The sequence below is a fragment of the Chinchilla lanigera genome, unplaced genomic scaffold (assembly GCF_000276665.1).
Source record: "Chinchilla lanigera isolate Chin_1 unplaced genomic scaffold, ChiLan1.0 scaffold00026, whole genome shotgun sequence".
In the NCBI taxonomy this organism is placed as follows: Eukaryota; Metazoa; Chordata; class Mammalia; order Rodentia; family Chinchillidae; genus Chinchilla; species Chinchilla lanigera.
In genome coordinates, this window is record NW_004955427.1 from 22,639,573 (window position 1) to 22,667,077 (window position 27,505).

The 27,505-nt window shown below is 43.4% G+C and overlaps 1 protein-coding gene across 1 annotated transcript in view; it reads right to left on the reverse strand.

Moving 5' to 3' along the window:
* Positions 1-2,936: 2,936 nt before the first annotated feature.
* The window catches only part of Hacd2 (3-hydroxyacyl-CoA dehydratase 2), a 90,662-nt gene continuing 66,093 nt past the window's right edge, over positions 2,937-27,505 (reverse strand). Inside the window, exons 5-7 of the mRNA XM_005386528.2 lie at positions 12,843-12,964; positions 11,096-11,274; positions 2,937-5,906 (exon numbers count right to left, since the gene is read on the reverse strand). Coding sequence (XP_005386585.2) covers positions 5,824-5,906; positions 11,096-11,274; positions 12,843-12,964 — 384 coding nt within the window. The 3' untranslated portion in view covers positions 2,937-5,823. The remainder of the gene's footprint in view (positions 5,907-11,095; positions 11,275-12,842; positions 12,965-27,505) is intronic.

Consider the following 27,505-nt stretch of genomic DNA (forward strand, 5'->3'; position numbering starts at 1 on the left):
CCCAGCCTGGTCTGCCTGGAGAGAAAGACAGTTCACACCCACGGCTGGACACCTTTTACATCAGGAAAGCAGCAAGAGGCAGGCTTGGTCCGGGGCTACTGACATCTGGGTTCTTACCATTACATTTTACATTTCCTTATTTGATGATGGTAGTTTATACTTTTTAAAAAAACCACAAGACTCTTGGAAACAACAAGGAAATGAGGAGCACTCTCCCTAGATTCCCGGCTGAGCCCCTCATCTCTTATTTTTCCCCTGGATGGGTCAACGCTCCTGGATGGGGCGGGCTGCCACCAGCAGTTAGGGTTTGTCAAGGTGCGTTCGGAGAGCCTTAGCCCTGAAAGTGTTTCAAAGATAAATGTGAACAATAGGTCTGGAAAATCGCACACAGCACCCCTTCTTGTGGAGGTTCAAACTAGATTTGATCACAAAAAGAGTGAACCAAGCCCTGAGTGGTGGTGCACACCTATCATCCCAGTACTCTGGGAGGCTGAGACAGGAGGATGGCAAGTTTCAGTCCAGCCTGGGTGATGGAGTGACTTGGCAAGATCCTGTTAAAAAAAAAGACTGGGGATGTAGCTCAGTGGTGTGGGGAGGGAGAAATGTTTAGGAGAAAAAAAACTTAATTTTTATGTATGCGTTTTAAACCACAGCCCCTTCTTCCTTCCATACCCATACTCCTGTCCTCACTCACAGCCCTTGTGGTTGACGGACACAAACTGGTTATCTAGCTGGTGTGTTCAGTACGGGCACCAAACAGCTGCCCCTCGAGGCAGGCCTCTGTCTGTGAGTGAGAACCCATGGCATGAATAGAGGCAGGCTGAATCTGTGAGAAAACCCACAGTCCAAGAGTCAAGTGAACTCAAGTCCAGAGTGTACCGAACATGCTGCAGACAGGCATTCTTGGGGCCAGACACGGCCTTATAAGGTGGCCTGACATTTTCTCATGGCCCAGGCCACCCTCCAAAAATATCCAGAGACAGAGTGGGAACTGACCTCCCCGGACATTTCAAATACTAACAAGCAGGCGGTGCACTAAAGAGGAGGCTTAACACCTGCTTCGGGAGGCAGCTCCAAAGCTGCTGGCTCTTCCAACCGTAGTCGGCCGTGGGGGCCACAGGGAGGGTGCGGCAGTCGGAAAAGACTGAACCTCAAAGCGCACTCAACTGGGTCCTTTGCTCTAAAAAAGTGTTACTTCCTGTACTCTTCCAGAATGTGCTTGAAAACTTGTCTTTGCTTTATATGGACAATGAAGATGTGTGACTGATTTTCATTAGTGCTCCTTTCTGCCCCTGTGTCCTTGGGCTAAAGTTGTTTTGCAAACTCCTCTGGCTCCTGGAGCCCAGATCGCTTGGGAGGTGCTGCCCCCCAGCGGGAGAGGCCGGCTACAACAACGCGGAGGCGGAAAGAAGGCCAGGGCTGGCTCTTACACACCAAAACGCCAGACAGGTGTGGAGCGCTGCCTTTCTGGGTGTTTGCGCGCTGGAATCACGGAACAGAGAACGTGATTCCCAGCATAAAAGGATTTCTGAAATCGGCACTAAGTGCTTAAATACAGCCTCTCGTGTGTTATTTTGTGACACTGGCTGTTGAAACCCGGGCCTTGCATATGCGAGCCCGTGACAGGACACTGAAGTGTATCTTCAGGTGACCTTTCTTCTTTTTGTGGTGTTGAGGACAGAACCCAGGGCCTTATTAGGCAAGCTACACCCCAGCCCACTCAGAGGGCAAAAAGATTATGGTCCCTCACGTTTTGCTTAACAGTAAAAAAGCTACCCAGCTCTTTCAAACTTTGCTCTGGGTTGCAGGCAGGGGCATGCTAATAGGTATGGCTATTTTTGGTAATAGTTGCTTAGAACAGTTTCTTCACCACTAAACAGTATGACAATTAGCCAGGCTATTTGTGAGGCTGGGATTTTTTTTAAATAATAGGAGGAACTTCAAAGCTAGTTTTCATTCTTATTAAAGGGAACAGAACAACACAGTAGTATTTTTGGAATGTTGTAACAGTAGGTTTCATAATTATACTAATAGTAATTCCTCCAGGCTACGGCTTATGTTAACATGGTACACATAATTGCCCCAATAGAGGACAATGACAAATCAGAAAGCCTTGGCTTCCCATTAGTACCCCAAGATTGTAAAGGTTGGATTTTCTGGGTAGCTTTGACTATGAACTTCACCATCTGTGCCTCAGTTTCATTTATGATAATCTCTTTTCTCTTTTCATAATGAAGAGCCCACCTTAAGGCAGAGTGGATTCTAGAGAAGATGGGGGAATCTAACTGCTGTGCTGAGAACACCTGGCAGCCTTCAGGATGGAGGTATTTCTCTTTGGGACAAGACCACACACAGGGGCACGGGGACATGGAACTTGGAAAGACACAGTGGACTCAAGTGGGAGCACAGTACTGCTGCAAACACAGCGAACTGACCACCAGGTGCCCAGCATGCATTCACACAGTGAGGGAAATGAAACTCCGGTGCTCTAGAGCTGGAGGGTTAGGAGTGACCTTACCACACCCACCCTAACCAGGGTCCTTCTACCGTGTCTTAAGGCAGTATGGTAGTGTGTGAAGCAGTTCTTTGGATGTTCTGGATCTGGGAGCTTGCTCAGGATGAGGTGTGACACACACCGCAGGGCCATAGTAGCCTCCACTCAACTTAGATAAATTACACTAAAAACACCCCAAACCCAAAACATCGCTCCAAGACGAGGGCTTGAAATGTTCTGCTGACCGGCTTTCTGGATTTCTCGGCCCTTGTACTCTGCATGCGACCTGCAGACGGGCCTGGTAAGCTTGAACACTGACTGGCAGGGAAGAATGACTTTCTGGAAACCTCTTGCAATCTGTTTTTCCTGAAATAGAACCATTAATAGCAGAAATAGATTTAAAAACTGTCAAAGAGAGCTGGAGAACCAAAACCTCTCCACATTCCTGCAACAGTGCCTTCAGGCCAAGTTCAGGCAGAGCACACAGCAGTTTATTGTGAAATGCAACACAGGTCAGTATTTTATGAATATAACTTATGACTACATTATCAGGTAGAAACAGCTTCCAAATGCATGCATAGAAAGTTAGCAGTCTTTGAACTCCTTATTTCTAAATATACAAAAAATACATTTAAATTATAGAATTTTAGTGAATCATAGACTTATAAAATTACAATTTTGGTTTTCACAACATAGAAAAAATACAAAAATGATTCAATATATGGTTTTCTAATTTTTTTTACCCAAATTTCAAAGGAGCAGTGTGTAATGAATTTAATGTTTTTTAATGGTTTATCAGAAACTCAGGATTGAAAATAATTCGCAGGTTGGACCACATCAATGCCAGCCTTTTATTAGACATGAATAACCCAACACAAGAAGTGAAAAATGCAGGCATACTCGCTTCTTTTGCATCTCTAGCTCTGTATCTTCCTTGCTGAAGTCTGCTCCTGAGGAAAGCTTTTATCTGGGAGGTCGGTGCTTTATTCCAGGATTACACCTACACGGGGCCTTTGATCAGGGAGGGGACATGATAAATGAGTGGTCCTGACCTCAGCAAACGGCACAGCAAGATGCAGATTAGCAGCTTGTGTCTACAAGGCGCCGCTGTGTACCTCAGAGAAGTCCCCATCGGCGGACGGCCCCCCCAGGGGACCTGAAACACGACCTTGAGTGGGTGCTGGGAGAGGGTGTCTCTGTGCCTCACAAGGCAACCATGGAGACTGACAAAACCCCACTGAACGTCACCTTCCTCATTCATGCTTTCTACTCAGAAGTGACCTTCGGTGGGGTTGGATGTTCTCAGTTTAGAGAAGAAAACCACTGCTTCAAAGAAGTCAATTCACGTTAGGAATTGCAGAAAAAAACCCATTACTGAGAGGTTCTTGAAGGACACAGTGACATGCCTTCCTTATCTGCTGTATTTTAAATGTTGATGTAAAAAAGTATACTTGGGTTGAGACCTTTTTTGAAAAGGGAGTTGTTTGCTATGTTCTCACTGCCAAAGTTCAACTCGATGCAATATGCTGTTTTGCAAGAGAACTTTTTTCAGAAGCAGTGACTAGTTAGAATAAAGAAGTCTAAGGAGACCTTGCAGTCCTCCATCCAATCCTGGAAAACCTGCATTTTCCATCCCGCTTTCTACAATTCCAAAAACAACTGAAAAAAATCTTAACCAAATAAAGTAATAAGGTTAATATAACGGATGATGATTCTGTTTCGTAGTGGAAATAACATTCTGGAAGAATAAAAAGGGGTAACAAGAGGAAAACTCATCTCTCCTCGTCTATCAAATATAAGAACAGATTCTAATCTCAACACGCCCAGCAGTACTGACTTGAAGAAGCAGAATTTTAATGTTCAGTTAAAAAATAAATTTATTATACAGCTGCTTGGATTAGATTTTCAAGTTCCTGTAAAAATATGCATTTTAAAGTTTAGTTTTTCATTATGACATTCTTCTGCTACTGACAACTGTATTTTAAATTACTCATTAAGCCTGACTTTTAAAGTCTTAAAGGTCAGGGGAAAAAAGGCTCCACAACGAAGATACTGTGCACATCTGTGCACGTGAATGCACATCTACACTTGGGCTTCACATTTTCCTCCAGCCCCCTCTTGAGGGGCTTTACATGCACAGCTGAGATGAGCAGTGAGGTGGTGTGAACATACGATGTTAGCTAGACAATGTCCACAGGACCAACACGCCGGACGATGCTGCTTTTTACTTGACTGTCCATTCAGAGCGGGCACTGCCTCTTAACACTTGGTGGGAATGAACACACGGCCATCACCATGAGAAATAAACAGAAGAGTGAATACACTTGACAAAATAAAATAATGTCTAAAGCCATTCCTTAATGTTTTTCCAGACATTTTAAAAGCAACAGCTTCCTTGTACTTGAAATAACAGATTCCCTGCTCCTATGTGACAAGATGGGCTTGGAGTCCATAAATGAGAACAGCTATTGGCAAACACATTACTCAGAGGTGCTCTGAGACCAGTCCTGTGAAACACACTTGTCACTTACTAGCTACTGAGCTTTACCGCTCAGAGAACTGTCACTTGTTACAACACGGTCGAAGCCAAGCTCCAGGTTAGGGTAGGTTCTTTACACTATGCACACACTGATTAAATTCAAGCCTGTTTCTCAGTGGCAAGCAATAATGACTCAATTGGAAAGAAACGAAAGGGTTCTAGTTTTTTTTTGTTTACGGGCACTACTCCAAAGTTTCACAGGCATACACATTTTATAATTCATTCACTAGATATGAGGGGCTAGATCCCAGCCATAACTTCAGAGCATTCCAGAGAACAAAGTTTGCCACTTCAAAAATACAAAGAGGTTCCAGCATGCAGTCAAGCACTGTGAGAAGGGAATGCCAAACACACTGCAGACCGAACTAAGCTCTGCTGCGAGCTGAGCGTACACTGGGCCAACCTTCTTACTCAGACTGTAACTCCCGAGCGGTCAGCTGATAGGTCTCTCTCTATTGGATACATGAAGAACACACAACGAGATATATCGATGCCAAACCCCTTTCTAGCGCCATTGTAAATATTGAGGACTTCTGGTTGAAAGAGCATGCTAAAATGGACCGGCCAGGACATTGTATGTTAACAGCTTTAAAAAAAAAAATTTTTTTTTTTTATAAAATTCCAGGCCCATGTGACACTGGATTTTGGTTTTTGTTTTGTTTTTAATATTTAATATTTTAAAAATAGTTCTTAATTTTTTTCTATGAAACGTACTGGGAACTCAAAAAGTCTGCAGCATTTTTTGATCAATGAAAAGTTTGGTTTGGGGGGATGGTGCAGGAAGCAAGAACTATTCAAATTTCTTGTGTTCTTCAGTATGACAAAGGACCTTTCTTCTCTGGTGTATCATGTGGAAGTATAACTGGGGGAAAACTGAAAGAAAAAAAGAAAGAACTGGTTAAAGAACTGGTTAAAACTGCACATTTTACTTAACGCACACGAACTTGTGTTCTTGTCGACCTTCCTGACTACTTTCTCATCCAGCAACCAAGGAAGATAAGGAAGCAGCACTGGGGAAAAGTGCGGGGTGTAAGGGGGGGTGTTCCCACTGAAAGACTCCGCTTCCCCTGCTTTAGCTGAGGTGAGGAATGGTATGAAGATTTATAACAAATGCTGCAAATTTATAACCATTACTAATGAAGATGCCACAGACCCACCAAATTACCTCTTTTTGTGGTTCTAGGGATGGAACCCAGGGCCTCACACATGCTAAGCAAGCACTTTACCACTGAGCTATATTCCCAGCCCTATTGAGTACTATTCATTCATACTCTCGTGTTTATTCTGATCAACTTCATAACAATACTAGTGATGGAATTACTCTGATTTCAAGGAGAAATTTAAGCCCCAGAGAAGGTAAATGACTGGTTTGGGTTCTCACAGCAAGTCACTGTGGACTAAGGATCAGGGTCCAGGCTCCTCGACACCCCCCACCCCCACGTCTGACCAATTCCATCGCTGGGGCGAGGAGGAGGGGTCTCCCAAAGCACTCCGGAGAAAGGATGCTCTTTGGATAGTACAGCTGAAGGGCAGGGAAGAGCCACAACATAGCAAAGGCAGGCTGGGACACAGAAAAAGCCCTCATGGAAAGCAAGTCAGTATCTTAGCACTGGAGAGTCTTCTGTTTTGGGGGATTTCGTAGAACACAAAGCACTGGTTCTCAAATGAGAACCTTCCTAGGGAACATCTGGAAATAAGCAGGGCAGGTAGCTGGTAGTTAGAGGAGGGGGCCAGGGATGCTAAAACATCTTGCAGCATGAGCCTCAAATGCCAACAGTGTTCCGAGGCCAGCTGGAGCTGCAGGGCCTTGCAAGGTTACTGTACCCAGGGAGCCTGGCAACTCGTCAGGGCCCTGTGGGCGGCTTTTGGTACACAATACCCTCTCTTCCTCTCCCTCCTCAGTGGCTCTCATCTCTTGCTTTTTAGACAGTAACCTGTACTTTCTGAGGGCAGCTTCCTACTGCCAACTCTCCCTGGACCGTTTCTTCCTTTTTCAATGGATCCCAAGCCGGCCACATTTTAAAGGACCCTCCCTAAGTACTCCATGATGTTAGGAGGTGCTATACATCAACCGCAGAGGACGCCGGGTACTAAGCAGCACCACCATCACTCCATGAGCTATTTTCAGGCCGGAAGTTATTCACAGAGAAGACCGAGCTTATGCACAGACTTCAGTAGCTAGAGAATTATTCTTGTGTGAAAGCCAGAAAATTTGACAAGCTCTATAATCTAAAAACTGAAAGTAAAGATATAATTAAACTATAAGGAATGCTAATTGCGATCATTTAAAAATGCAGGGCCAGTCACATTGCTAGATTTACTTTAGTGATCTTTGTGAGCTGAGTGTGCTATGGTTGTGTCTTTCACTGGTTGTATCCGTGGGTAATGTAACCACAGAGCACGGTCCAATAGACCATTTGGTAGGTGCAGTCTCAGTTCAAAGCAAGGGCCAGGCCTGTGGCTGCTAGCAGGATCAGATGCCTCATGTCAGGGCACATGGGACCCTTTCATTCCTTTATAGCCCACAGAAGATTCTCAGTACCAAGGGAAAGAGGGTACATTGGGAGGCCAGGGATGCTCAGTTGTTCTCTGCAGCTCCCGCAGTGACTTTCTGATAATGTCCCCATCAGAATGACCCATGTGTTCAGGCTGAACGCAACCACAATGGCTTAAGCATTCCAGGGCAAGGCTATGACCTGACCTGACCACAACAGGCTGCACATGGAGACCCAAAACAGGTCTGCACCCGACAAGAGGCTGCTGAGCACCAACCTTCCGATTTCCTAGCTCAGGACACATTCCAGAAGGGGGCCAGTTGTTGTGTGTTGGTGTGGGGAACATCCCAGTGGCTCCCTCCCCTCTCAGGAGAGGAATACCTGGACCGTGAGAGCAACTGGGAATACTTTGCCTGGGACAAGTCCTCAGATTCTCCGGAGGTCAGGTGTGGTTATGGTCACCGACCACCTGGAGAGTGCCGGCTTCTTGGAGTCCCTGCCTTACTAACTAGTGTTTTTCAACCTTTCTCTTGTGCTTATCCCCATCACCAAGTTTTGCCCATCTGCTGGGGGTTAGGGGCAGGGCTGTAAACAGGACTTCGATGCCCACTGAACCATGCAAGTACTGCGCTGTCTCCCTACTGTGCATGCTGCACAGGCAGAAGTGGGAGAGGCACTCTGCCAGGGACCCTAAGAAGCCCCCAGCTGGACACACTCCAGGGGCCACAGTTGGAGCTACACATGTAACAATGGATCAGAAGCACGGAGAAAAGGCCTACTTTATACAGTATATGTGTATTGCCAACTGCCCATCAGAAGATGAAGTTGTAGAAAGAAAGCCAAATTTGGTAAACAAGACTGCATGTCAACAGCAATCTCACCCAATTCTGCATTTTCTTCTTACAAAGCATTGGAAAGTTGGAAATGTGCAGTTGGCTGGGATGAACTGTACAATCTGGTCCTGATATTAACAACCTGGTTACCGAAACAACCCAGGGCCACTGGCAGGCCAGGAGCACAGGGTGCCAGTAGACGTGAGGGTGGCTGCAGCAGGGAGGTGGAATGGCTGCCCTCCTGCACTTGGCCGGGCAGTCAGGGAAGGAATCTTTCAGTCTTTATTTGAAAGCCAACCATCTGCCTGTCTATAGGAGTTAAAATGCCTTTTAAGTAGAGATTATAATAAACTGTAATAAGCCACTCTCTCTTATCAAAAGGGGGGTTGAGACTGGAAGGAGAAAGGAAGGTCAAGAAGGCTGAGTTCTGTTGGGGGCAGAGTCCTGTCCCCTCTAGCTGGCTCTCTTAAGGACAAGAAAGAAAATCCCATAGAGGTAGCTGTGCTCCTCCGGGAATCCTAGCATTGGAAGGGCTGTGGTGCGTGGCCAGCCTTGCCATTACATCAGGAGGGCCGCAGGAAGGCTTGGCATGGTGCTTGGCTACATGGGCATAAAAGACTAGCAGGTACAGGCGGTCTGCATGGGGAGTTGCTCCTGGAATGAAGCACCCCTTCTCAAACAGAATAGAAATCTTTTCTTTTTGAAAGAGGGTCTTGTTGTATAACCGAGGCTGGTCTTGAACTCGAGCCTCCTACTTTAGCCTCCCAAGTGCCAGATTATAGGCATGTGCCATCACGTCCAGCCAGACTGGAAATCCTATAGGAATTCTGAAGTCAGAACCTTTGGATGACTGTCAGCATGCAAGTACCTTGTTAGGGTCTGTGTCCATACCTTCCCTGTCATTTCCCAACTTGGCATATATGTCCTATTCACTCAAAAATTATTGAGTGGAAATAAACTCTGTAGTGGCCACTGGGATAACATGCACTGCTCTGGAAGTGGTAAAACTGCAACTGCGCCTTGTAGTTCTAGAGATGGGAAAATGCAATGCTGAGGGAACAAGGTTAGAAAGGTGAAAGACGGGGCTGGGGATTTAGCTCAGCGGCACAGCGCCTGCCTGGCAAGCGCAAGATCGTGAGTTCGATTCCCGGTACCAGAAAAAAACCAAAAAAAAAACAAAACAAAACAAAGAAAGGTGAAAGACTACATTAATTTTTTTACTTAAATGTTTTAGATTCTTCTATATTTGCCTTTGTTTGAAAACCAACTACTTGTTACATCTGAAGAGAGATGGCCTTTTGCCACCATGTTCTGACACTACAGGGGAAAAGTTTTTTTGTGTGTGTATGTGTAATACACTCAGCTTCATCCTCAGCTTTTACTTTTTTAAAATTTTCAGACAGGGTCTTGCTAAGTTAGTTGCCCAGGCTGGGCTCAAATTTGTGATCCTCCTGCTCAGCCTCCCAGAGTGCTGGGATTACAGGCATGTACCACCACGGCCAGCTGAAGAGGGGACGCAATAATAAAGACTGGAAAATGAGCCGGGTGTGGTGGCACATGCCTGTAATCCCAGCACTTTGGAGGCTGAGGCAGGATGTTCACTGCGAGTTTGAGGCCAGCCGGGGCTACAAAGTGAGTTCAAGGCCGGCCTGAACTACAGAGAGAGACCCTGATACAAAAAAAAAAAGACTGGAAAATGAATCATGAAAGCAGGACTGCATCCAAGAATTTCTCCAAAATAAATGTTCACATGGAATCTGGATGTAGTTTCTTTCTCTTAATGCATGAAATGCAATTTTCCACAGAGGGACAAAACACGTGTCATTTATGACTGTTAGGATGATTTATTCAGACAGCGCTGGGGCTGAGGAAAAACCCACCCTGCTCTGAACTTAACTTGGGGTTCAAGGGAGACGCAGGCACCCTTCAGTGACTAAGGTAAGATGTGGAGGTGCAGAGGCTGCAGACAGACCCAAGGAGAAGAAACACGAACATCACTAATGAGATCCATACGTAGAAAGTGACCCCAAGACTGATCACAACTATCAGATCCACCTCCTCCACCCTGTGGCCAGGACTCATCTCACACGAGTGTTACACATGTCTTTTCTCCTCTGCCACTCAGAATGCTCCGAGCGTATCTGATCCCCTGTGCACTTCATACCAGGAACAGGACTGGAAACCATCCCGAAGGGAACACGCTGTTCCTGCAGAGGTTTTAGTGCTCAACAAGCAAATGAGAAGTATAGGGGAAAAAAATCTCTTTATTTGGTTATTTGTTTCCAGTTAACTACTCATCCCTTAAAATGAAGTAAAACTGTCTCTTTTGATACAGTAAACAATGCAAAAATCTTTTTATTATGTTTTTCACAAGCCATAATAAGCATTTCTTAAGAGACAGGAAAATAAAATCAAGGTAAGGCCTCTAATGGCATTTTTGTTTTCTAGTCAGTACTTTCCCCCCAAATAAGATTAATTTACCCTGGTATTCAGTATTTCAAACCCACACACTGAGAAGGGCTGTAGTTGGCAGCTGTGTTGAGAAGGGCTCATCTTTATTCAATTACCAGAGAAAACTTCTTTTGACAGCATTCAATAAAAACCAGTGTTCCCAGTAAATCAGATTTATATTTAGTTGGACACAGTGCAAAGACAATCAAAGACATTTAACTCTAGGTATTGTGGAGTCAAATTTGTAAGACATAAATAAACACATGCACAACTATTTACTTACGTGGAATGTAGGAGATCATTATCAGAATTAGGAATGCATAGTAGTCAAAGGAGAAATTGTATTTGTTAGGTAAACTGATGGAATACAGGCCAGCCTGTCTGACAAAGGGTAGCGCCGCGTAGATCGTGAGCAACTCTCCTGACACTCCCATTGGGTACAGCACGATGAAAAGTGTGTACCTGAAACAAAGCAAAAGACCCATGATGGAGGCGCGACGCCAGTGCTGCTGGAAAGACGGGCTCCCACCCTTCCCCACCGTCCTGGTCTTTCAGAGGGAGGTGCTTTCTACACTTACCATTTACCTTTTGCTGAAATCCAGGCTTTACAAGCCAGTTTTTGAAAAGAGCCTAGAGCAGGTACAGGTTTCTGAATGTTCTGAGACAAACTCTATGTGTCTATTAAGCAACCCTTCAGAACAACAAAGGGGATGGTGGACCCTGGCAAAGCAGGGCACTGAGTCCTGGGGGGGTGGGGGTTGAGAGGGGTTAGGAGAAAGTCCTAAAACATATAGCATGTTTAGTCTGTGGATTTAAAAAAAAACCAAAAACCAAAAAACACACCACACGTGTGTGTGGCTGTGACTTTTTCAATGTTTGTACATACTGCTGTGAAAAACTGAATATATGTAAATTTTTGAAACATGAAGCTGGGCATGGTGGCACTTACCTGTAGTCCTAGCACTTAGGAGGCAGATGCAGGAGAATCACTGTGAGTTCAAGGTCAGCCTAGAATATAACGAGTCCAGGCTGCCGGTCTGAACTACACAGTGAGGCCCTGACTCAGAAAAACAAAACAAAAACTCCACAAACAACAACAAAAACACACGAGGAATTTCAAAACTTCATCCTCATAGATTATTCAGCATATTTCATGCCTGAACGGAACACAGACTCTTGAGAAAAGTGTCTCCCATAGCCCATGGAGAAGAATGGGCTTAAGAATCTTTTGCCAATAGTGAAATCAGGGTTTGGTCAACAATCTCCCCTATAATTGCGTTAGACAGCAGTCAAAGTGGCTGCGCAGGCTGGTTGGTAGCCGCTACCCCTCCTCTTTCCTAGTAAAGATGCTTACTGCAAAAAATAATAAAAAGGAGTTCTCATATTTGAAATGTTGGAAACAAAAGAATTATGTCCTTAGTCAATGAACTCATAAAGTGTTCAGTAACCACTGTTTTCCTTCCATGAAAAGAGGCATTTTTATTCCATGGACAATTATGATTCTTCTACTTGTTTTTCTAACTCAGGAAACTGGTCTCAACTATCTTATAAATCAGTTAAGATAAACAGGTAAGTTATGAGTCTTTTGCCCACATCATAATAAATACTACTGGTGAAAATAACTGAAGCAAAAAGAATTGCAAAGTTAAAAGTACAATGTACATTTGTTATTAACTAAAAAAATGAAGAGTCACAGTGTCTTAGAAAAATTGAGACTAGGAGAATTGGGCTTGGTCTTAAAAAAAAAAAACAAACCCACCATAACAGCAGAAGTTCATTAGCAAAATTTGATAAAGACAAAAAAGGGACATTACATTAAATCTCCACTGCCAAATTCAACTGAAAAGAAATGATCCCAATAAAAATATGTAAAATTAAGTTTTCCCAGTACTGTTTCTATTAATGAAAGTAAAGGACCTTACTCAACTTCTGTCTCATACAACTTTATTTTTAGAAACTTGGGAGCAACATTTAGGGAATAAAGGGCAAATGTGATGATGGAGAAGTTCAAGCCTTTGTTCCATTTTTACCTGGCCCACTTGATGAGGTAAGGCAGATGGTTTAACAGACTGAATGTATAAAAGGAGTAACGGATAATTTCTGTGATTGTCCAGGCAGTAACGAACAGGAGGACGCTGTCTTCAGTCTGTACCTGAAGGAGAACAAAACAGAAGAGAAAGTGAACACTTGCAAACGTTAGGGGGGAGGCTCTGGTGGGCACAGCACCTGCGGGGTTGGTGGGCTGGGGCCGGCCACGTGGCCACCAGGCTCCACTCTCAGTGGTCGGGCATGGCACAGGAAGGACTTGCCAAGAGCAACTGCTGTGTGAGCCAGATGATAAAGGACTCACTGCACTGACGACTGAGAGCCACAGGAAAGGAACTGGAGGAGAGGGAACCCCGGGGAGGAACAAACGCCAGTTTCTAGCTTCCCTTGCTAGCCTCATGCGGGGAAAGCGAGCTGATGCCAGTGGGAACCAAGTTCTGAGGTGGGAAGGGTGGGAGAGCTTGAGACCCACTGCCAAGAACTTTAATGTGATGTGTGTGACAACTGAGAATGCAAGCACTTCACAGAAGGGGGATGTCCTGACTCAAGTGCAGCTGAAGATGCTCCTTATGCACTGGGCAGGTAAACTTGGGGCAAGGAAGAGCTGGAGACCATCTGCCAGGCGGCCCACTAACGTGGGCACTGCTGACTTCTTCTGAGACTCGGCCTGGCTTAACTTCTCCACGATTTATTTGGAAAAAACAATGACCTTTTAGAAGTGTCCCGCAGGTGTCTGCAGATGTTCCCTTTCAAGGGGATTGATAGCTGTGAGATTCATTTCCAGCACCTCCCTGTCCCACCCCAACTGGGTTTATAATGATCTTTTGTGCTTAAGAACCAGTAATAAGAAACAATTTCACATGGAAATTCACCTCAGTGAATAAGCAATCCCTCTTGGTAACTGAACAAATCTCACTACAAGCTGGCTGGCGCTTCTCTGCTTCCTTGGAACACCTAACAGCAAAGGTCTGGCGTTCTTGCCTTCACTTTTGCTTCTTTCCATCTGCAGCATTAGTTTCTAGCACTTAAATTCTTTCTCCAAAGTGTACATAGAGTGATCCACCTACACAGTGAAATAAGTAGTCATTTACATAGCTATTAACTAAATTGCTCTGACAGAGTTTCATAAATGCATAGTTACTATTCACTAAAAATAATAAGAATTTTATACTGTCAAGAGCAAGAGTACTTTCTGTTTCCCTGGTGCTTTTCTATTAGCCAAAGTAAAGCCAAAGCTACATGCATTTAAAGCGTTCATGTTAAGACTTCAGTCCACAAATCCTTGCTTAAAAGCCACGCCAAGATCTGAATTTAGAGCATATGTTGCTTTTTCATGGCTTCCGGGATTTTCCTTATCTCAAGGTTTTTACAGCTATGGCTGAATCCTTGTCTAAAAGCCTTTGGATGACAACAGGAAGTTTCTCCAATATTTTGTACCGCAAAACACCCTGAGAGCAGGGAGTATTTCTGTTTATCTGTTTTCCAAAAGCAGTTGGTACTTTTCACAGGTAGGAGTTCAATAAGTATTTGTGAAACAAAGGAATTCAATCCTAATTAGGTCACTCTAAACCTCAGTTTCCTGCTTTCTGGAGTCTGACATTAGTTTTTGCACTGTTTTAGTGACATTCAAATTGGTGATAAACAAATACAACCCCCTCCCCAAATCAGTCAGGCATAATGGTGCACACTGTAACCCCAGCACACCTGGGCACTGTAGGGACATGGCAGGTTTGACTCCTACCTGACAATTTAGCAAGACTCTGGCTCAAAAGGAGGAAGTGGCAGTGCTAGGGATGTAGCTCAGTGCAAAGGTCTTTAGCTAAATCCCAAGTTCCACACATAAAACAAAACACAAATCTCCTATCTTAATGTAGCCTAAAGGCTGGTTTTACGACTTACGACCTGGTCTCCAAGCTAAATTCTGGAGGTGGACAGCTTTCACATAGCCTCAATCTGCTATCAGAACACAGCACTGAGGGTCACAGTGAAAGTCCTTCAAAAAGGCTGGTGCTGGGAGAAGTAGCCATTCTATGCATTGGTAACTTCAGAGCAACAGGAAATGCATCACTTAAGAGGGGTCTTGGATAAAGTCAGAAACTGGTCTTACCTGATTAGCAGGTAATTATCCAATAACACCAAATAAGGGCAATATACAGTAAATGAGTTAAATCAGTAAGACCAATGAGACTTGAACTGGTACTCATGTCTATAGCAGCATTTTTCACAACAGTTAGAAGATGGAAGCAACCAAAGCACCCACTGATGTATGAGTGGTTAAACAAAATGTAGCATTTTAAGTGATGCATTTCCTGTTGATCTGAAGTTAGCAATGCACAAAATTCCCATTTCCTGCAGCCCTAGCCTTTTGGAAAGATTTTCACTGTGATCCTCACTGCTGTGCTCTGGGAGCAGATTTGGGCTGTGTGAAAGCTGTCTGCTCCCACAATTTTGCTTGGACACCAGGACGTAAGTCGTAAAACCAGCCTCTAGGCTGGGTTAAGAGGGGAGATTTGTGTTGTTTTATGTGTGGAACTTGGGATTGAACCAAAGGCCTTTGCATTGCACTGCGCTACATCCCTAGCACTGCCACTATGTGTGTGTGTGTGTGTGTGTGTGTGTATGCACAACAGAATAATATTCGCCCTTACAAAGGAAATTCTTCCATATGCTGCAACATGGATGAACCCTGAAGACATCTGGCTCAGTGAAACAAGCCATTAAAAAGTGGCAAATAGTACAGGATTCCACCCACAAGCAGTGCCTAAAGTAGTCAAATTCAGAGACAAAAAGTCGTCAGGAGCTGGGGTAGAAAAAGAGAGAATTACTGTTTGACTGGTATGGAATTTCCATCTGGGAAGATGAAAACGGTTCTGAGATGGATGGTAATGGTGGATGCACAGCAATGGAAATGCAGTGATACAAATGAACTATCACTTAAAATGATCAACACGGTAAATTTTATATTATGTATACTTTACCACAACTTAAAGATAGATTTAAAAGCCAGTTGTGTTGATATAGGAGATGGGGTGCGGCAAAGCTAGGTGGGAAAATGAGCGGGACCTGTCAATTACAAGTGCTAAAGAATTCTCAGGACCCCATATGTGTAACTTCTCTCAAGTCCCAGTGAGAGGTGGACAGCAGAAAAGAAGACCAGACCATGGAAAGCTGCCGTGATTCCCATGACAACCTGGGCTGTGTTTCTCATGCAGCATGTACTGTTGTTTTTGCTTTTATCTTGTTTTTCTCTTGTTTGGCCAAGTTTGCTCTGCAGAGCTGGTTTCTCCCGTAATCCATTTACCCCACACTTTTCAAATGAACTTTTGGCACCATTTTTGGTTTGTCTTGTTCAATTCTTTCAGGCAGGAAGGGCCTGGAATACTTTTGACTGGTGAGCCACTTCTAAAGAGTCTACCTGGTAACACTATCAAATATGACAGAACTAAATGTAACGCTATGATTCAGCAACAACTGAAGGACTCCAGTATAGAATAAAGATGATCTTGGCTTATGAAACCCAGAGAATGGAGGCATAAGAGCATAAGACTAACAGGTAAAACTCAACAGAGGGTAAAACACCTGGCTCAAAATAAGAAAACCTATATAACCAACCATATGACACCATGTCCTCCCAAGTCCTGGACACCCAGCCAGAGACTAGGACTGTCCAAGGAGACCTAGAAAGGGTGGGAGAGGCTGGGGATACAGCTCAGCAGTATAGCGCCTGCTGGTAAGCGAGAGGTTGTGAGTTAGATTCCCGTTAACAAAAAACAAAAACCAAAAAAAAAAAAAAAGAAAGAAAGAAAGAAAGAAAGAAAGAAAGAAAGAAAAGAAAGGGTGAGAGGCAGATCTAGGTGGTAGCTGGCAGGCGCTTCCAGCTGCCTTTCCTTGGGAAGGCGCATGGACTTGACCTCTGCATGGGACAGCTGCTGGCTAACATGTACTAACATCCTTGCATGGGCTAATAGAAGGGAGGGTTGGGGAAAAAATGAGTGAAGACTTTAATAGTACTTTCAAAATAATTTGCCTTTATCAAGCTGGGTGTGGTGTCACACACCTATAATTCCAACACACAGGAGGCTAAGGCAAGGGGATCACCATGAGGTTGAGGTCAGCACAACTTGATAAATTTGCTAAAGAGATCTGAACTATACACTTAAAACGGGTGAACTTCAAAATTATAGCCTGGGTAAACTGTTTAAAAAAGAAGACGAAGAGGTTTGCTTTAAATACATAATATTTCCTTTGAAGGGAAAAAGGGACATTTTAGACAAAGGAGGAGAAGGGACATAATGGGAGTGGTCAGGTTAACAGAGGAGAACAGGGAGACTGGAAGGCGGGTTTAGGATAGGCTGCCAGAAAGACGTGGAGGCCGTGTTTTGGAGCTGCACACTGACGACGCGCACAGACAGGGGGTGGTGGCCCCTTGCTGTGGGACGTCTTCCCCACCTGGCCCAGGCCTGCACACCGGATACACGGTACCACAGACACTGTTTCCACTCCCTGCTCTGAATGAGGGAGGAGGCGGTGAGGTGTAGGCGGCTTGTGTGATTTAGCCAAGGGAGTTTACATAGAAATTCAAGCTGGAGAAACAAATGGGCGCAAGAGAAAAACCTTTACACACAAATAGCATCATATGTTTGACTTTAAAAGGCATGGGGAGTATCAGTACATGAAAAGCTGTCACTTTTATTACGTTCAAGGAAAACAGATGGTGCACATAGGAAACCACTGTTGTAGAAACCCTAATCTTAGTGCTTCACAACCTACTGCCTACCTCTTGGGTTACTTCAAGAACTTCCCTGACCAGGCTTCATGTAAGTCTTCCTTCCTCTGATGAACACGCCTTTCACTGGGAGGAGACAGAGAGAGATGAGGGATGAGGTTTGAGGCAGAAACTGAGACAGGGGACCGTAGTCTGCACGTAGAAGAACTGTGGAGAGTGTGTATGTCATGGTTGGTCCAGACATGATGGCTTCAATAATGGAAATTCATTCTCTCATGGTTGTGGTGGCTGAACTTGGGCTGCTTTCTGCTAAGGGCTCCCTCTGTGGCTTGCAGAAGGCCACCATCTCAACATCTCCTCACAGAAGAGGGAGTGTGCTCTTTCTCTGGTATTCCCACTACAGCACAAATCCCTCATGACCTCATCTAAATCCAACGCGTTTCCAAAGGCCCCATCTCCAAGACTGTCACACGGAGAGGCTGGGCCTCAGCACTTGTGTGAGGTGTGTGTGCAGGCAGGGACTGTGCTTGGGCCACAGCAATGTACTAGACAGGTGAGGGCAGCTTCTTCTGTAAAGGGCTCTAGAGTGTGAGTAAGTTGTGTACCACATGTGGGTTTTCTCATATATTCATCTTTCTTGTTTTCTTATACTAAAAAATTTGATGACAGATTGCAGGGTTGGGTTGGCCCATAGGGCTATATGCCAGCCCATGCTCCAGATTCATCTGAACTCCCAACTTTCCCATTTCTGGGACCTCAGTACCACATAGCTGTCTGTCTTTAGCCTGTCTCTGACAGCTTGCATATGTGTGAGGGGAGAGGGAGGCCATATACATTCGTTTCTTAGTGTGGGGGGCACACTTCAAGAACGGTGCCATCAGGTGATCTCATCATTGTGTGAACACCTTACTATGTACCTAGTGTACCTAACTCGGTGTGCTACACACTTAGGAGACTGGTAGCACTACTGATCTGTTCACACCAGCATGAGCAGATGTGATGTGTTACAACTGTTACAAAGGGTCCCTAGGAAACAGGAACTTTTCAATTGCATTTTAACCTTATTTTATAATCTGACTGGACCAGCGCTGAATGGGCCATTGTTGAGTGAAATGTTGTTATATGGCACTGTATCTCTGGGATCCAAAGTGCCAGCGAACATTGTGGAACAAGAAGTACCCCTGTAAGTACATACAGGCAGGTTATCATGTCATACCATCTTACAATCTCGGTAATTTGTGTATGTTTGTGAGTGTGGTAAAATATACACAGCATAAGTTACCATTTTCACCATTTTATCAGGTATATTTGCCGCACTGTGCAACCCATCACCACTATTCACTTCCAGAACTATTCTATCCTCTCAAACAGAAACTCCGTACCAATTAAGCGCAGTGTCTCATCTGCATATCCCCTCCCATAACCGCTGGTCTTCCACGTGTCTCTAAGAATTGGTTTATTCTGGGTACTTTATAAAAGTGAAATCATTCTGCATGTGCCCTTCTGCGGCAGGCTTATTTCATTTAGCATAATGTTTTTGACATGCATCAATGCCGTAGCATGCATCAGAATTTCCTTCCTTTTTAGGACTGAATACTATTTCATTGTGTATAAACCATGTTTTGAGAACTCATGTGTTGGGACATTTTGCTCCCACCTTTCTGACCATTATGAACAGTGTTGCTAGCGACACTGTATAGGAGTACTGAAATATGTCTGGGCGCCTCTTTCATTTCTTCTGGATACACACTTGGGAGCAGAACCACTATGTCATATGCTAATTCTACACATAGCTTTTTCAGAAACTGTCAAGCTGTTTTTCCACAATGGCTATAAAATTTACACTCCTACCAATAATGCCAATATCGCCACTACTCTTCTGCTGCGTTCTGTTCTGTTTAATAAGCATTCTAATGAGTTGTACTTCGTTGTGGTTTCGATTTGCACCTCCCTAATCACTAGTTATACTGAATACCTACTCTTATGCATCCTGGCACACATGTATCTTCCTTAGAGAGATGACTGTCTAGTCAAGTTCTTTGCCTGCTTTGCACTGTTTTTCAGTAATTTCTCTGTAAAAATTATGAAGGTAGAGCAATAAAAATTATTATAATTACTGAATTGCTACTATATGCCAAGCGCTTTCTCCCATTTATTACTTCATGAATCCTATTTAAGAGATGAGAAGTAATACAGCATTTGAAGGGGCACATAGGTCTGTACCCCTAACCTTCAAATAGTTCTGACCAGCTTTCTTCTGTTTCAGCAACTCTCCCTTGTTGGAGAGGGACAACAATTCTCTTCTGAAATTGGGTACATTTTAAAGAAATTCTATACACGAGGACACTGGAGAACACATAAGGTAAGCATGAAAGTCATCTAGCATGTACTGCAAACATACTAATGAAAATTTAAAAGTAATAAAAAAACAAAGGCATAAATTTTCTAATAAATGTAGCCCACCTGACTTGAGGATACAGGATGGAATTTGGACACTAAAAGGACTGAGTGGAAGAGGCTTACTAAAAAAGACTAAGTAAAGTACAAAAAAAATACAGGATTCTGATCTCCAGAGGTATCTTCACTACGTCCATGGAATGACTTCTACTTGTAAATCAAATACCAAGGACAGAATCCAACATAAGAATTTGAAACAAACCTGGGTGAGTTCCCTTAATGTAAATCTTTTTCAGTGAACCTTGTTTTGCAAATCATCTTCATTTTTTGTTTCAGCTCTGTTTTACTTGCTGGATTTAACATACTGTAGACCCCTCAAGATCCTATCTTAAAAGTTTGTTTCTCTTTTCAATCTCTGCTATGCAGAAATTAAAATGCAAACTATTGCCAGGTGTGGTGCTGCACGCCTGCAATCCCAGCAGTAGGGAGGCTGAGGCAAAAGGGTTACTTTGAGTTCAAGGCCAGCCTGAACTACAGCAAGACTCTGTCTCAAAAACACATAAACAAACAAGATTTCAATTCAAAATAAAAAGAAATGAGAAAAAAGAAGAAAGGAACTTTACTAGGCAAGCTTCAGTTTTCCAAAGAAGGGATCACCTGGATCACCTCAAACATGTCTCTGGGCAGGTATCTAGGCTCTCCTAATATTTACCCCTTTCTCCTCCCTACACAGAGGAATTGGTATTGAGGCTACTACTAGAGGGGGTGATCACCTGGAGGCCAAGATCAAGGGGAGGTGTGTGAAGGGAGGAGGGCTACACATAGGTGTGTACCAGAGACCTGGCAGCTGAGGAAGCAGGTGGTGAGAGAAAGAGAGGGATACTGGGGGAGAGATGATGTGTAGTTGGGAAATCAGGTACAGGGAGTAAGTAAGTACCTGAGCAAATAACTCAGTATATTAAGAAAAATGGGCTTCTTGCTGTTAGAAGAATTTTACATGCATGAAAGGGAGAATGCTAGAAAGAACACCGAGGTATCAGACCACAATTGGAGGAATCAGTATGAAGTTGTAATTTACATATAGCTGCTCATAATATAGCATGTAAGTGCTATTACATGTATACATATGTGAGCACCTATACACAGAAGCATGTCCTATCTTTCTCTACTGAAACCGTCTTGAAGTAATGACATCTCAGTAGCAATGAACACCTCAACGAATCAGATCTTGGTTCCTAAATACCACCTCCCACTAACAGGAACCAGGGTTCCTCGGCAAAGGGACTGATTCCAGGGTTGGGCTGGAGGAAGTACAACAGGAGCCCAGAAATCTTTTTGTTATAGAAAGTAAGGAAATAGTCAGTGAATGATGGAGGTAAGCCAGAGGGACCAGGAGAAAGGCCAAATCACAGATGATTCTGGCATCAAAGTAAGTAACAGCTCAGAATCCTCTGAATTATGTAGAAATTGATTAGTCTGAATTGATATAAATAAAATTGAGGGGAAAGTTATGATTTATAATAGAATGCCAACCAACACGAATAAAAGAAAATGACAACCACTATTCCTTAACCATCACAGCAGGGCCTGACACAGGCAGGAGTCCTTCCTGACAAACTCAGTAGCAAGAAGAGGAAAATGCTGAGAACAGGAACATGGCACTGTCTCTGTGGCACTCTTGCCAAGAACACAAGGCTTAAACTGGTTAGGAGGAGACCCTGGTGGATCCAGGTTAAGGGTCACCCGACAAACTGTATTCTAAAACTGCCAAGGACATAAGCAAGTGGGCATGACCGAGGAGCTCTTCCTGGGTGGGGAACTGGAAGAGGCCCTGACGTGGAAGTGTACCTCGTGTGTGGCAGGAACGTCACTGTGCCACACGTCCTCTACTCCTATATATCCTTGGATTTAGTGCAGTACTGCAGCATGGAAGACATTGAATGTTAAATATCTCATTCCAGAAGGGAAAAGAAAAAGGCACTGTCTGGACAGTGAGCGGAATGTGGCTGGGACCTGCACACTGGGTGGCAGTGTGGTACCAGGGCTGCTTGCTGCTTTGGAGGGCCGCAGGCAGGTGACAAGTGCCTGGAACTGAAGCAGTTACAGAGAAAGGACACCATGTACAGCCTGCTCAAAAGGTTCCAAAACATGATAATGGGCACCTGAACCGAGTGCACACGGTGGAATGCATGCAGTAAAATGCCAACAGTTTGATAATCTGGGTGTGGGGACTACAGGAGCTCTTTGTATTGTTCTGGCAACTTCTCTGTAAGTTTGAAATTATTTCAAAATAAATGATCTTTAAAAAGCCACCTAAATAGGCTGGGCGCGGTGGCACACGCCTGTAATCCCAGCACTCGGGAGGCTGAGGCAGGAGGATTGTCGCGAGTTCGAGACCAGCCTGAGCTATAAAGTGAACTCAAGGTCAGCCTGAACTACATAGCAAGACCTTGTCTCAAAAAAGAGCTCCCCCGCAAAAAAAAAAAGTCACCTAAATATGAAACAACCATTCTGAGGATAACATCAGAAGTAGGTATAGCTAATCATGTGCTTTCTACACATACTGTTTAAGATGGGAGGCCTCAGAAACGCTGGAGAAGGTGGACTATGTAACACCAAAAAAGAAAACATTTACAATAAAACATTATCAATGAGGGCACGCAAACAGAGGGTACCTTGAGAGGGACTAACAGATATAATGCTGACCACTGTTCTAGACCATAAATACTCTTAGGGCAAGGCAACAAACTTGCTTTGAAGAAAAGTTAGCTTAGTTAAAACAAAATCAAATTCTAATACACACTTTAGATTAGGATAATAATGATGATTAAGATAATGACAGTTCCCATTAGCAGGGCTAATTATTCCTTACGTAGGATAAAAGTAATTATGTGTAAATTTTCACCAGCTACTATGAAACTATTTTAATAAGTATAAAGAACTTTTCATTTCTATGTGAAATGTCAGTTATATCTGTTATAAACCTCAGAACACATAAGACCTCAAAACAACTGTATAGAGATTCGTCACTAAGGTTTTGGAAAATACCAGGTTACCTGATACCTAATACGCAGTGCACATTTACTAAGCACTTATAAAGGTCATGCACTGTTTTGAGGGATGTGTAGGTGTTAACTCCCAGAATCCTCTAGACCACCCTACAAGGGTTCACAACTGGGGCTGAGACTGGCATAGCTCTTTAGGACCTGGAATGGGCTGGGCTGGGGAGTCCCTTGACTAGGACAACTAAGGCAAGACAAGTGATCATGGCATTATCAGTTATCATCAGTGCTCACTGGTTATCTCTCCACATGCTTCTGTCTGCTTGATTCAGCATTACTTACACTAGGCTGGAAGCCCTGTTAAGGCAGTGGCCATGTGTCTTCCTTTTTCATGTGTCCCACTTAGCTCAGACAATACAAATATTTGTTGAATAAAGAAACGTGAAGAGACAACAGATGGCAACCTGCCTGCTGTCTGAGCCTGAGCTTTCTCCGACCTGACCAGGACAGGCTTGGGGAAGACGGCAGCTCTTAGTGAGATCAAGGCCACTGGTCCCAGTGCTAGTGCCTGGTTGGTGATGTCAGTGGTGGACTTGGGATGAAAAATAGGACAATTCTGATGACAATTTTGGACCTGCCTCTAACTGGAAGGGCAATACGCATATACTAACTTGGAAAGATATTGAAGTGTAATAAATACTGATATAGTAGTTTCAAAAAGATGTTTGGACTATTATTCATCTTCTTACATGACACTTTTCTGTCCAAAGTAGGCTTTATGATTTAGTATTTATTAAATCCATGATAGGATACATGGCAAACAAACCAGAAAATATCATTTCTTTTTTATAGAAAACATGGGTTATATAATGGAATATTAACACTTATCTTTTATAGACAAAAAAATGTGCACTATCTACACAGTTTTTTAAATCTACAGTGACAAAGGAAACTGGTTATAAAAAGTTCTTACCAATACAACACAGTAACTAAGGATTATTACTATTTTTTAAAATGTGGATGAGGGCTTTGGCCTACCAAAACAAGTCTCTGTCATGAAATTACCTTTCTTGAACATGCAATAAGAAAAGCACACAACATGCAGTCAACAAATAATGCATGATCAATTGTATGTTTATGACAAAGCCAGACATGCAGAACTCAATACTAAAATGTTCCCATTAGTCCACATGTAATGCCGACTGTGTGTTCCTGAAGTTGGCTGTCTGGTCACTGCAGCTGCCCCTTCGCCAATCAAGTGCAACTGTGGAAGGAAACAGACTTAGATTTCCAGCCTGTACACTGTGGTGCAAGTTACTCATTCTCTCTGAGCCTCTGCTTCCTCATGTTTAAACTGGAGATACCTGCCTTGGTATGGTTGTTGTAGGATTAGAAAAACATAACTGCTTAGCAAAGTACTTGCCATTTAATAAACAGCAGATACTATTACTACTCTATGAGAGGAAAAATTCAATTCACTATTTTCTGAGATCCTACTATCTATGCTAGTCATTGCTGGAACTCATACATACAGTCTAGCATTGTCTCTTAGGCTTAATTACCATGAAAATGTTTGATGCTACTGTTGCTTTGCTTTGTGTTGCTTAAATATTGTTAAGAGATGCTGTCTCTTCTTCTCCTTGAGGGGAATACACATTTACTAACTCGGGGATGTCTAAAGGTTTTTTCCAATATTCTTCCCCACGCCTATTTGAGTTTCTTACCTGGAGAGAACATGTTATTAGCTGTCAACCTTTCCTGTAACTATCAACCCATTCCAAGGACAAGAGTTGCATCAAATGGGGTCACATTTAGTGACCATAGATATCTACTCCAGTCTAAGTATTCCATGAAGTAATATTTCTTTAACTATAGCAACAATAGCCCAGAGAACAGTGTTGCCAGTGACAGGTTACTGCGGTCCCCAAGGAAGAGGTAGGACGTACTTATTTCCTAGTCTGCCCCAATCTCCAAATGTAAAATCTTATTGCGTCCCCCAAACACTCCAGAAAGGAAAGGGCTTGTCACTGTCAGACGTGTAACTGAATGTCAAAAGAAACTGCTGAGTGTGGTGATGTAGACTTGTAGTCCCAGCTCCTTGGGAGGCTGAACTAGAAAGAGAGCAAGTTTGAGGCCAGCCTGGGCAATGTAATGACACCCTGTCTCAAAAACAGTTAAGGCTGGTCTTGAACTTGGAGCAACCCTCCTGCGTCAGCCTCCCAAGTACTGGGATTCCAGGCATGTACCACCATGCCCAATGACCCTGTCTCAAAATTACAAAAAAAAAAAAAAAAAGCTGGGGATGTAGCTCAGTGGTACAGCACTTGCCTAATATGTGTGCACATGTGAGGCCTCACACACCGTTAAAAAAAAGGTAATATATTTGTGAAATGGTTCTTTCTGTTCTACAGCAATGTAAAATAACTAAAAATTTTATACGACAAAAATAAAAACATAAAGCCTCTAAACATGACTTCCTGGAATAGGAATATCAATGGTGACCATTGGTTCCAGCTCATGGATATTCTGTTTGGATGTGGGATATTCTGTTTGGACTTGTACAGTGCTTTAAAAATATTTGAGACAGTTTTTAAAAATTGGGAGACCACACATTATAAAAGTCAGGATTTCTCCCTTTTCTTTAAAAATACCAGCTAATAGTGGACTAGCTGGCCATCACTAGCTGTGACACAGTGGCTGCTCTGACGTGCCCTGCACCCTCCAGCCATGTCTTTGCTGAATTCTTCTACCATCCACCCGTGGGATGGACCTCTGCTGCCAGATGACAACCTCTGCTACCTATGGCAAAGTGCTACTATACAAATATAACGCAAGCCAGGCATGGAGGTGCACACCTGTAATCCCAGCACTAGGGAGACTGAGGCAGGAGAATCGCTGTGAGTTCAAGGTCAGCCTGGGCTACATAGTGAGACTTTGTCTTAAAAAAACCCAAAAATAAAATAATTAAAATAACAAAACAACCAAATGTAATGACACATCTGAAAAATTCCTAGGTTTTAAAAACTACAAATTGTTATAAAAATGTGATTAATTTTTACACTTAGGACCATGAACATAGTTTTCTTCGCGGCAATGCCCTCAAGAAAAGACTCTATGAGCCTAACTCAGTACGACAGCACCAATGCAGAAGGCAGAAGAGATACTCAACTTTCATGTTCTGAGTTATGCTAGTAATAAGCCAGAGCAAAAGGAGGTAAAAGCCAAAATCTGTCCTGTTAAAATCAAACATTTATGGCAGCAATCTGAAGAAAACAAAAGCTACAACTCTGTCTGTAAAAGCTCAACTAAAAATTAGTTTTTCTCTCCCACAAGTAAAGCATGCCTGTGCATGCACACACACACACACACACACACACACACACATATCCACATGTGGACAGCAAGTCACGTCTTACAATGTTCAGCAGGGAACCGGGGCTCTACTCCAGACTTGAGGAGGGTCCTGTCTGGAAAATGCAGATAACTTAGAAATTACTTTGTTTTTTTATCATGCACTGCAGCTTGTAGTGAGAGCTTGTGAATATAGGGACTTCTGGCATAGGGAAGTAAAACACACTGAACCTTTTCCTTGAAGAAATGGAAACATGATCACTCTCCTCTTCCCCTCCCCGTCTTTTGGAAGCAGAGATGGGGATGACTTCTTCAGGTTCCCCTTTGCGAAGATTCCAAATGAGATCAGTTACCTGACTGTATTCGCCATGCAGGGCGACCATCAGGGGGTGGAAGGTACCAATATCCTCGTCAGGCTGATGTATTCTCTGGTTTGAGGTGCTAGGGCTTGAACCCAGGGAAGTACTCTGCCACTTACCTGTACTCCCTGTTCAAGTATACAAGTTTACCCATTTTTAGTCAAAACTACCTGATATCCCATACTTATGCTTCAAAATAAATTTATTTTGAAAAAGCTACAGTATATAAAGGATCACTTTGGCAAAGAAGTTAGGTAATAAGAGAAAGCGTTCCTCCTCCCACATAGTAGAAGTTTTCAAATGAATATTAATCAGTGCTTTAAAAATGCCTCTCATTGTACTGTGGCACACACCTGTTTAAAAGATTAGAAGTAATAACATTTAACTTTTCTTGGCTTTGCTGACGGATTTTAGAAACGCTCACGATGCATGCCAATCACCTCACTTTTACAGTGGGAAACCAGACTCTTCAAACTCATCAAGATAATATGATGACTGCACTCCTATGACACTGTTTAACTCAAAATGGAGAGCAATGTGACATGGTCCTCAACCAGGGTGAACTGGGGACATGCTATCAGGGTAAACCCAGAGAAGAGGCCAGGCTACAAGCTCTAAAAGGTGAGGTCCACGTGACCTCCTGACAAGCCATTTGGTGAGACACTGCTACCTCTAAATGGATGAAGACAGGACCATCAATTCCACTCTCCACACCTGCTATCAGGATTTGTCTACAATTAAAGGGCCATGATATAAAGAACACAGCATGCCAAGGAGACCTGACAAATTGTTGTTGACTTGGTTCTTAAAAA